The 12,789-nt window shown below is 39.1% G+C and overlaps 1 protein-coding gene across 1 annotated transcript; it reads right to left on the reverse strand.

Moving 5' to 3' along the window:
* Positions 1–1,539: 1,539 nt before the first annotated feature.
* On the reverse strand, positions 1,540–6,103 carry LOC131223075 (transcription factor MYB4-like). Its single transcript, XM_058218399.1, has 4 exons — positions 5,968–6,103; positions 5,033–5,162; positions 1,948–2,038; positions 1,540–1,767 (listed from the first exon to the last, which is right to left on the reverse strand). Exons 1-4 carry the CDS (start codon positions 6,098–6,100, stop codon positions 1,540–1,542), a joined length of 582 nt encoding a protein of 193 aa, XP_058074382.1. The 5' UTR covers positions 6,101–6,103.
* Positions 6,104–12,789: the final 6,686 nt, after the last annotated feature.

Raw genomic sequence — 12,789 nt, forward strand, 5'->3', positions numbered from 1 at the left:
ATTCAAATGGGCTCCATGGAGTCCCTTAAGCATTATCAATATCTAATAAGGTGGTGGCAAAGATGTAAGCTTTAGCTACGGATCAATCGGGTTTTAGCTACGGATTAAATTCGTAGTTTTGCTACTACGGATTTAATCCGTACCCAAAAAGTTTCAATGTCCAAGCCCCATGCTCGATTTTTTGGTATTGCGTGGTGATTGAATGCCTGCAATTGAAGATTTTCTACAACCCAGTGTAATATTTATTTGCCATCCAACCTGTTGGTAATGTCCCACAGACTTGGATGGAAAAAAAAAAACAAATAACAGCTTGATCCAAAATTCGTTGGCCCACAAGAAATTTTTAATGGTGGTAATTCAACCCTTACTATATGGTTAACCTGAGATTTGGATCTACCTCATTTTTTAAGACCATGGCCTAAAATGATCTGTCAAAATGGATGGACAGCACGGATATACAACACATACATCACATCGAGGTGGGTCCCATGATCAGGGCTTGACCGACTAAGCTGTTACCCTGCCTCACCTAATCGGCTAATCCTCACCGTGTATGCTGTGTTAGGTGTGATTTGGTGAAGTCTTACGATCAGACGGTCAACAAAGCGTGTGTTAAGGGAGAGCTGATCCAGTGTTTCCAGCGGAACACTAGCTGTCGCGCATAAACGTGGCATAGATCGTTCAGATCATGACCGTTCATCCTGTGGGGTCTTCCGCTGGTTGCCCACTAACTTAAAATTCCCTATTAGAACTATAATATGATTTACTCATTGCGATCGTTTCTCATTAGATGTTAGCCGTGATTTTTTAGTGTCCAATCGCACCTTCTAGATTAGTCGCTCAGAATCCTCAGAGCAGACAATTTTTGGTTAACCATCAATCCTCTGGTGCACGAGAGAAGTGTACAGTCCAGATCCTGGCTCATATATGCAGTGTGATCTAAGCATGATATAAAGGCGTAGTAACTTCAGTGCCCCCAGAGGCACTGGATCAGCCAGAAGACGAAAGAGAAGGGAAAAATGAGAATGATCATATAATGTGGCTGTATCACAAGTGATAATGCAGCCATTCTTTTACCACACGTAGAATATCTTATCCGTACATAAGATGGACCCCACAATGATGATCCCCTGATATGAAAATCAGGTCCATCAACTCAATTGGGTGGATCATATCTGTTTCTTGATATTCAGTGTCCCACTCAATGTATGACAGACGGTCCTTAGAACCACAACCAATCTAAGATTTGCCCCAACAAACAGACGGTCTAGTTTGTCGTTTGAGTCCATTTCTATATATATGATATGACCATCCATTTTATAACCTGTTGATTGGATGGTTGGGATCATCCCATCCCATCATTGTGATTGCCTCTGAAATGTGTGCTGGACGTAATGGACATCCCAGATTGATAGATAGTGTTCTCATGCAGTGATCAGTAGCACTGTAACGTTTTCCCAATCAAATACAAACGTGATATAATACAAAACATTCAAATCATTTTTCCGCCACAAAACTACCACCAACCAGCCAAACGGCTCATAAACGCGACCAGATCGTCCGATCCTCTCCATACTCTCCCGCTTCCTTCAACAGATTTAACCAAAAACTTCTGAGATTGTCGTGGTGGTAGGGATCACTTGGACACTCGGAATCTCCATTCAGAACGGGAGAGAACTGCAATTGAAGCAATGGTTCGACCATCGCAGACAATTCAATATAATTTTCCATGATAATCTTGTTGCAATTCAAGGAATTGCTGCTTGAGGGAGATGAATTGCCGAAAGACTGTTGGCCACACATGTGAATGTAGCTGGAATTTTCTGATCCTGTGATGGTTGGAATATTCAAGGGTGAGGGAACAGACCGTGACTCTTCCTTTGATGCTCCGGCGTTACATTTGGATATTTCCACGGCAGGCCGGCTGGTTTCTTTCATCGTTGGATTTTGTTTCTGCCGCCTTTTCAGGTGAGTATACCAAACGTTTTTAATTTCATTGTCCGTTCTACCTGGTAATCTTGCCGCGATCGTAGACCATCTATAAACAAGCGAAGAGCATTAGATAACATTTATGTAACTGTTTGGAGTGGAAGAACTTGAATGTAACACGCAATCTTCTAAGGAGATTTGGACAGGCTATATTAATGAGGTGATTTGTGGCTTGCCTGTGCAGGTCGTGCCCCTCCATCAAATGGGGACCACCTCGAACTTGTTTTGGGCCGAAAGCAAAGATGGTTCACTTGTCCAGTAGGCCTCATGTTTATGTTGAATATTATAGACAGTTGCTCAGCATTTTTTCCAAATTCCATTACTATTCTAGACCAGGTGTGACCCACATGAAAAGTGGCATGGGCTTATATTTCAGGTGGCTATTTTCATACAAGTAATTTAAGTTAATAATCCAGATTATGGGTTCTGGTTTAAATGTATATCATTAAAATAATATTACTCTTATTCAGTGATCTGGTTAAAAACGAAAAATAACCAATGGTCTTATTTCAAGAAATAAGTGTCCACTTATGAGGGGTTAGGATCATTCAACCAATCTCATTTGTGACAACAACTTAGTGTTGGGGTTCTGCCCTTTAAAGACAATTTTTATACTTTCTATACGTTTCTTTTTAATGATACATTCATTCGAATTCTTTCTTTTTTTTCCCTGGTGTGGCCCATTTTAAATGTATCATTAAAATAATATTACTCTCTATACATTCATTTATTCACTTATTAGTCTCATTAATGTGTGTGGAACATCAAAAACATGTTATGGAAATATGTTGGACATTAAGATTGAACACAATGGACATTGGCCAAGAAAGAACTGTGCCGTGGATCTCAATACCTTGTTGGCCATTACCACTTATTGGGCTGTAAGACACGTAGTATTCTTATTTTGGTTATCTTGTGTGGGGAGATTGATGACGAGACGAAAAGGAAGGTGTCCACCAACGTGATCAATGACGAATCAGTGCGCTTGTTCCCTACCCACATAAGAGTGACAATGCCATGAAATCGGTGGCGTTTGCAGGGACAAAAATGGAAATCTGCTTTTTGCTTTCTCGACTGGCTACGGGATGGGCTCCAACAATCTTGCCGAGCTGCGTGCAATTCATGATGGAGTTAGCCTCTGTCTGGATCCAGGGCTGCATAATATCGAAATTGAATCTGACTCCAAGATCGCTCTAAACCTCCTTGGGAAGGTGCGCACCCTTGGCCTCAGAGATATTGGGTCTCCAGAATTTCAACCTTGATTCAGATTGGTGCTTGCTCTCTCAACCATACTCTCAGGGAGGGCAATGGGCCGGCTGATGCCATGGCCCGTATGGGTAGTGAGCTCCAAACGACCTCTATTATCCCCCATGCATCTTCCCTTCCGAGGCAGATTAGGGGGCTGATTTTCCTAGATAAAGTCGGTCTTGGAACGATTAGAACCAGGCCAGCTAAGTCCGTTTAGTGATTGTCTGGTCTGATCTTTTGGTTGTTTTTTCTTTTCTTGATATAATAGGAGAGGCCCTAGCTTTTTGTGGTTCGCCCTCCCGAATCTCCAGTTTGTACATTCCCTGTTTATAATATCAATGATATGGAGGTTTTTTGGAAAAACAAAAAAAGGCTCCTAGTGTTGAATCCGTTGGACACTTATATTGACAGGAAAGATTCAAGTCTATAAACTGAAAGGTCAAAAATACCTAGACTAGATCGACTCAATCCGTTGGACCACAGGATTGGACACAATGTACAGGGACGACCACCCTTCAAACTTATTTTCCTCTGGTGTGGCCCACCTAAATCATGGATGAGCCTAAATTTTTATATGGCATCAATTGTTTGTGTAGATTTTACATTATCAGTACAGTGAGCCCTGTAATAAAATAAAATAAAATAAAAAAGCAATAGTGTGTCTATCCTCCAACTGTTTCCTTTGGTGTGGCCCACATAAATCATGAGTTGGCCTGATTTTTGGCCCCAGGCCTAACAATGGATGAAGCAATTATTGCTTGGGGTGAACTACTCTTGTGCATCAGCTCGGCAATACAGTTCTCATGCATCAGTCAGACCATACTCCAGTGCTAACATGTGACATTCTCCCTGCTCTTGGTATAGATAGGGGAGAGACTTTCTAACTTGAAGGATCAACATTTTCATTCTTCACATACGGACAGCGTTTTTTGGTTTTTTTTTTTTTCATTCTTTTTGTAGCAAAAGGGAGAATTTTTTTTGTTTCTTCTTTTTTTAGGAAAAGGGAGAAATATTATCGATACCGGAAGCCAACTGTACGTACGGGAAATTAATAACATTCAGGCAGACCCTTGATCTGGAGTTTTGACTTCTAGAAACTTGTTGATATCTAAACGAGAATCCTCGCGCTAATTAAGATTGAATCTTATTTTCCAAAAAAAAAAAAATCATTGTGCTTCGAAACTTAATACTTATCGGTAGTGGGTTCTACAATTTAGTCCGTTTAATTTCAGTTAACACATGCCACTTATACCATTTCTACCTACATACATATCAAGCATCCTACGAAGCCAGAGTATCAAATAACTCCTTATGGCATAGGTGTGGGATCAGAGCTTCCCATTACGGCACACTGATAGATCTTCTGGCCTCAGTGTAAACAAACGAGGAGCTATTTAAGCAACCCGATTTTTAGTACAGCAAGTTAACAGCGTAGTCCACGTAATGGAAATATCAGACCTCATGCACTTGTGCTATTTTGGCAAGTATTCATGCATATTAATGGAAAGGCTCCCCACCTGCATGAGGCCATCTCGGTCCATTCATACAACATGGGTTTTTTCATTCTACTTATAAGGGATCTTTACCTCACCCAGAGTAATTGGTATAAGGCGAAGATGATGATGATACAAAGAACATTACAAAATTCAGGTTTCAAGTATAGAAATGAATGGAAATTTGGATCCAAACTTGAATCTGGTCTTGATCCGAAGGCTTGCAAACGAAAATCATGCCTAATATTCATATTTTTGAAATAAAAAAGGCTCCTACGAAGCGAAAGTTGGTCAATCCATACCTATTACCAAGCAAATCATGTAATTCGATGATAGTTTCTTCCTCTTCCCTGCTATAGTTCCCTCTTTTAATATCTGGTTTCAGATAATTCATCCACCTGAATCTGCAACTCTTTCCACACCTTAATAAGCCTGCAAGTACGAATAATTAAATACAGTACGCAAAATAAGAAATTTTCTGAGCCCACCCACACCCTACTAATTACAAGCGCGTTCAAGATCTGAGATTTGCATAGGATAGGCCACACCATTTGGATCTTATGATCTTGGAAATCAGCTATTTAACATTCAAGTGGGGCCCACTGCATGAAACAAGTGGATATAAGTGTTTTAGCCATCCATTTTTTTCGGATCAATGAACTGTGGACCCCCACTTGTGTAAGATCAAGATTGACACCGTGGAATGCTGCCTAAATGAAGAGAGGAATGTCATGAGATTGGTAATCTCAATAAAAGAGTGCTCTTCCTTAATGTAAGTTGAATTTCTGGTGTATTTTATTTTATATTTTGTGTTCTCTTGCATATTGCAATGCGTTTGTTAATCCGTTCCTATATATACTTTGATCCACCAATATTGTAACAGTCGCGGATGATCAACTCGGCTAAGATGAAACAGCCCTCTCAATTGGAAAATGATAATTTCTTCTTAATCACGATCGAATACAGTTCAAAAATGGATTCAAAAAACTAAATTGCATTAATAATAATAGTCATACAAAATCAAACTGATTAAAAGCTTGATTGACATGACGATGTAGGGATTCCGGAGATCTCCACCACAAATGACTAGGATCAAAAGGCCAATGATCAAACATACACTGACTTAAAATCCAATCCCTCCCAAGAAGCTACGAGCCCAGGTATTTTAATACAGAGAGAATTAACTAGTATGGTGTATCCCTAGATAATATTAGCACTCTGGGATGCGGCATTTTACCTGCATTTTTAGGAAGATCACGCCAGTTGCCGGGTCCATTTCTCTCGATGTAAGCTATGAGCGTCTGATCTTCTTCTTGGGTCCATGTCCCCTTCATCAATCCAACCTTCCCACAGCAAGGAGTTCTCCCCATTTTCCCTACCCACCCCTTCTATCCAAACTCAAACAGCCCTATTTCCTTCCATGAAGACCATGGCAATTTATCTTGACATGCGAAGGCGACATCAAAATCAACGTTTGAAAAGTCTACAATTGGTGGGGCCCACCAACGCGACGTTATTAGCATTTTCTTCTTTCCTTTCAAAAGTCTACAATTGGTGGGGCTTGCTTTGATTCTCTCACTATGTTTTAGGAGGGAAGGAAATGTCCTTCCATAGAAACAGATTCCAAAATGTATAGCATAATATACTGTTGGACGACCTTTGATAAACCCACACGCGAGTACAAGTCAGCTAATGCACACGCCCCCACATACCCCATCATTGTCAGGCAGCTGCAATATCCAAGCCATCCATCATGTGGAACTCCATGCAAATTCTACTGTCAAAAGGTAAAGTGGTCCACTCAATCAGTGTGCCGTGATATTAGAAATAATTGAGTGGTTAGAAATTTTAGGTCAAGTTTTTCACAACCGTACATTTGTTCAGTTGATTCTGGCCCACCTTACCAGAGGGTATCTACATTGTGGTATAGTTCCGATGGATGGATTGGATATTGCATCCGACTACGACACTAGTATATATGTGAAGGCGTGTGGGATTAGCAAACCTATGATGGAGTGAGTAAGCACGAAACGGCTATTTAAGTTTGATAATTATTATATGATATTCCCGCGGACTATAGAGGACCGTACCCACGCGTAAACCCGCGGTACACCTAGAACGTGTGTATGACCAGATTAGATATTTTGATAATCGTGAGACCACGGATGTAGCATGGACAAACAATTAAGTAGCAGCCATCCAATCTTTCCACTTGAATTTGAACGGTTGGTCATTTTCTATTTCCATTGTCCAGTGGAAGACAACCTACTAGATCTGGATGATATTTACAGCATCCTCAATCCCTGAGCCCAGTAAAGTGAGGTACAAGGCCAAATGATCCAGACCATTTATCCAACTGGCCGTAGCTTGGATGGACCATCCGCTCTAAGTCTCCAAATTGGAAGATCGTAGACTGTCAACCTTTATCCTTTGGATAGAGGGAGATATCAGTGTACTGACTCTTAGTAGGGTCCTTACTCATGCTTGATCTTCTCTACCAAAGTTGGAGAAGAGCTGGTCTTGCTAACAGGCGCCTCCCCCCTTGGGTAATCTAATGACATGAGAAACCGGCATAGTTCCCACTCTGCTCCCGTGGATGATGTGGTGAACAGTTTTATGATGAAATGTTGGTTTTTTGTTAATGGTATTACTCTGCTGACATTGCCCATTTGATTGTTTTGGCAGGATTGTGATAGAATCATAAGTATTTCAACGTGAGGTTAAAGGTCCAAGTATGAAAAACTGCTGTGGTGTGAGTGCATCGAGCATAAGTACTTGTGTTTAAAAAACCAAAAAAATAAAAACAAAAACAAAACTAAACTAAATAAATAAATAAAAAGGGACCATGAGTACACATTTGGCACAATTAAGTCTCACAAGCTGTAGATTATTTTTGAACACCTTATTCCTATAATTTATTTTTCTTTTTTTAATCCAAGCATACATACCACAATGGATACTTGAACCCATAACTTCATGTTGAAACTCTCATAAGTCTACCACGGAAGCATAAGTAAAGACTCCGCTGATAACTATATAATTGTGTGGTGACATCACTTATATTTGAATGATGGTTTTACTGTATCGCTTATAATAGTTCGCATCACCTAAAAATATTAAGTTTATAATGTAAAATTATAATAAGTACAATTTATTTTAACTATTTCTTTACAAATGTATTTACTTTTGATTTAATCCTATTTTAACCAATAATAATAATAATGGCTAATTTATTTTGAATTTATTAGAAAAATAGAAAATTAAACGGGCCTTAATTAACATGGGATGAACGACTAAACATACATAAAATCTATGCCATTCATCAAGTATAGAATTCTATGTTAAAGCCTCCTAAAACTTCTAAATTCATGTTGGCCGTGAGTATTAGAATACGATGATTTTTGGGCAATTTTTTATCCAAATCAAGCTAGCACATCATGTGAATGCACTGGATGCAATATAAACATCATAACACAGCAGGGTCTACACAAACTAATGGCAATTGTTCCATCCAAACTGTTTCTTATGGGATGTCATACTTGAGATTTAGAAGATCATGATCTCTGGATTCAATGCTTAAAATGAGGTATCGTATCTAGTAGACGTGGTAGATCGAATTAAAGTCCCACCTACGTGGCTCAGCATAAATTACCCGAGGGCGGCTCATAATATTTTTCTCGTTTGCCCCACGTGAGCTGCGTTTCGTAGGCAAGTGACGTCTACGTGCAGTCAACCAAACGTGGGTTTTGAAACAACAAATAGTGAGAGCTGATCGGGTGCTTCAGTGGGCATGTGGATCAGCATACACGTGGCATGCATCAATGCGATCACGACCACTCATCCTGTGAGTTCAACCATGGTTGGCCAATAACCGATAATTTCCTAATAGGATTATCATAGTCATTCCCTTTTATTGTGAAATTTTGCGCCATTGGTTAGAATCCTGATATGAGACTTTTTTAACGGTCCACATCCTCTGCTTTACCAGCCAAATATACGGTCTAGATTCTGTTTCATTTCTGCCAAGTGGATGGCTAATCAATGTGGACCGTCCAGAGATGTTGGATCATCTTCCGTGATCAAGACATGGGGTTAGAGACAAGATACAGTACGGAAAGAGGAGATAAATGAGAAATAATCAGACATAGCGGCTCTATCGTATATTATAATACGGTATTTTTTTTTCAGACAATGGGTCAAATGGGAAGAATAATCTACCCCTATAAAAAGGTGGACCACACCATGATGATCACGCGATACAAAAATCTGGCCGTTTACTTGTTGAGTGGGCTCTACTAGTACCAAACTAAATCACACCATCGGTTGTTCATTGACACTGACGTTGTGTCCCACTCTATGCGTGGATCAAGCCTATTTTCATACCAGGATGTCATCATGCTGTGGCCCACATATGGTGTAGATCGGATATTCTTCATATTTGGCATGTTGAAGGGCTAATGGATGTATGGTATCTTATGATACAGCGGCCGTATGTGATCAAATCTCGAGTCTCGAAAAAAAAAAAGTGTTTGAACTGGTCTGATTTGGATTTTGCAACAGATTCATGGCCAACACCACGCGGAAACATGCGGCATGTACATTTGCAACTCTACCGGCATGTGCATGGATGGTCATACTCCTCCAGTGTATTAAATAGCACATGATTCTCTTGAGTAAATGTGGGGTTGCATCAATACATCTATAGGTGGTGGGCCATAAGTGGGGGACCCATCATCCAATGATGTGATGATGGCGCATGATCTATCGCCCGTGAGGCTGAAGAAGAGATCACTTGATCAAATGTACACGCTGATTTGAATCAAGAAATGGATATGTACAGATATCAGTTCCCAAATAAAATGAAGAGATTTGCTAATTGCACACGTGCCTGGAGTCGTACACATGCACATGTGCAAATCTGAAACTCGTGTGTATCTAAGCTTATCATGATGTTGGAACTAATGCCAGTTCTGCCTGAAAAAAATCAAACATTTTTACACTTTCAGTCGGCCACAATGTAAAAGGTCATTTGATGATTAAAAAAAATACTTTCATCCATTCATTTTCTTTAATATGTTGTGGCCCACCTGAGTTGTGAAATGGCATGATTTTTATCTCGGAAGATCTAAACTGTGTATCTTACCCAATGGAAAGCTCAGATCTCGTACATGTGTCACATTGTGACACAAACACCTGTTTGTGCACGTGAATGGGTCCTCGTGTAAATGAAATGTGCCAGATTTCAACCGATTCTTCTTTCTTGTGCTAGTGGAATTTTGAAATGGAACATTGCAATGTATGCTCCAAACACCCTTGGAAGTTTCAACCAACCAGTATATAATTGAATAAAAGCTACACCTCATTGAATGTGGGCATCCTTGAGATTGGTCATTCCATGAAAATTCTTACTCTAATTAAAATAATGGATGTAATTTGACGATTAACACCGTCCAGCATCAAGCATCTCACTCACTCACGCGGTAATGACCTAAGTACTTTGAAAAAAATAAATCAACCACAATGAAATTGCATGTTTAATCCCAGCTTAAAGACTTAATAAACATACTAAGGAAAGTACCATGTAGAACTGAAGAAACCTATACATTGGAAATGAACAAGAAGAACTTTACAATCTAATGCAAGATACAGTTAGATAGTTAAAAAGGAGGAGACTTACAATTAGTATGGTTTAACACATAATTCAGTTCCTAATACTATGTTCGTGACCATTGGATTTTAGGTTTGGCACATCATTGAAGTCATAATATCTCTCAATTTGCAGCCACTGATTGTACGAAATCCAAGTTCTTTTACAAAATGTGATGTAGAGCAGGTCGCGGACAATTTCATAGCCAAGATGGATCAGAAAAGGCCTGACCGATGACAAAAGTGATCCGGACCGTCGAACCTTAATCAAGCAGATCTCGCAATTTGGAATGAGTTATCGGATGCAAAATATATGATTTTGGGTAGAACAAGTTACTATAGCCATCCAACCCCACTACGCCAGGTTAAGCAAGCTGGATTTGCGAAATACCACCAGATCTACAGTCGTTTCCTTATTTTAATTTCATTTTTATTATAAATAGTAAGCTTTAGTTTAATTATAACTCTTCATCCGTTGGACTTTAAAAGTTGCGCCCAACGCAAGAAGTGCTTAGAATAATTAGAAGAACAGCTTGATGAAGCCAAATAGGACACTTACTAGTTTTGACCAAAAACCTTGCGCACTAGTAGACATCACAACAATCTTATAAATGGTAAACTAAATTACGAATTCTAGGAGTTTTAGTTATAGTTTGATTCTGATTTCTCTCTCATTGCTTGGTATCCCTTTTTAAAGGGTTTTTAACGCGTTTATTTCATTCATCGATCATATTATGAATTTATTAGAATTTATTTCTATTTTATTGCTTTCTTTCCTCGTGGATTCGAGAAATCTCTGTGAGGAATCCAGATAAGCTCCGTGGATTCGGAGTAGTTATCCTTGAGAACAATGGTGAATGTCCTCATCACGTTCATCCATGTCAAAATGGATATGCTAGAATGCTACAAATTAAATCCCAAGTCAGAAAATTTTTGGAATTTTAACTTAGTAGAGACTGGCCATTTGGGCACTGCATGTAGAAGTCAATTTACCTAATGCTATATGATATTGAAATTTTATTATGGACATGATTCATAACAATTAAAAGCTTTAAATTTGCCAGTAAATGCTCTGGGTAGAATTAATGTAAATTGGCTATCCATAGTAGATTATATCAAAATAGTTGCTTGTAAAGGTTAAAATTGATGCTCTATAAACAAAAAAAACAAAAAAAATAAATAATAAATAAATAAATAAACCAATCAAGTAGAATTGGAGCATGCAACAATCAAGAAGACGACAAAGTCCATGAAAGGAAAATCACACAGTAAAAATGTGTTTTCCACGAGTGTTCTGGCAAGGAAAACTACGCGTTTGGACTAAATAAATAAACAAGGTTCAGCGCCTCTATTTCTTTAATAAAACTTGAATAACAATAAATCTCATAAATCCCAAAAAGTCCATCTCTCCCTTTCACGAAGAGTTGTTTTTATTCCTAAATTCTAACTTGTCATGTAAGTTTGACTAATAACATTCAATCTACTCTAATAATTTTAATCCTATCACGGCATACATGTCCTCATGAAATCGGCCAAAATTTACTTGAATGGTGTCAAAATTGCACAGTCAAGGGCTCATTGGAAAGCTAATTCAATGCGCATCGTCTTCAAATGGGATCAATTCACTTGTTTTCAATATCATTCATTACCAAAAAAAAAAAATCTAGGGTTTTGACTGTTCAATCATGTGCCATACAAAAGTTAATGGTAGAGATTCCATTTGATTTTTTGGTAGTTTTTATGGCTGATACTAGGGTAGGTTTTGTTAAATTTTCAATAAACATTTGATTAGGTGTGAATAGGGGTGGCATCAGGCGTGATTTAGTCGGTAACGGCATCGGCCTGAGTTTGGCCCATTTAAGTCATTGGGCCTCAAGCAAATAGGGCCTTTGATTTCAGGCCCAAGCTTGCACATGAACATTATTCAAGGGCCTATAATCCTCAGCTTGAGCATCAGTAGAACATTTTGCACAACCTGAAAATGGCCATAGCCCATTTATTACTCCTACTTTAAAACGTAGTCCAAATTCTGACCTGCAAGACTCTGTCACAGGAGTGAGCCCGACCATTATCGGGCCGAAATAAAAAAACACAATGGCCCAGCCTGGCTCATGGCCACAATGTGACTTGCCTGAGAGAATTCCTGTTGACCCAAGTTCTGTAGGGCCCACAACGATGTTTCTGTTATATCCACTCCATCCATCTGCTTCCCCATATAATTTTAGAGACTCAGACAAAATTTGAGGAAGACCCAAATTCAGGTGGGCCACACCACAGGGAATAGTGGGGATGGAAATGCACAAAATTAAAACCTTCTTGTGCCTCACCCTGATGTGATTGGCATATTAATGAAGGGAAAACACAAATATCATCCTAATTCAAAATTTCCATGACCTGAAGAAGGTAATTTTAA

Source organism: Magnolia sinica, chromosome 1, assembly GCF_029962835.1.
Source record: "Magnolia sinica isolate HGM2019 chromosome 1, MsV1, whole genome shotgun sequence".
Taxonomy (NCBI): domain Eukaryota; kingdom Viridiplantae; phylum Streptophyta; class Magnoliopsida; order Magnoliales; family Magnoliaceae; genus Magnolia; species Magnolia sinica.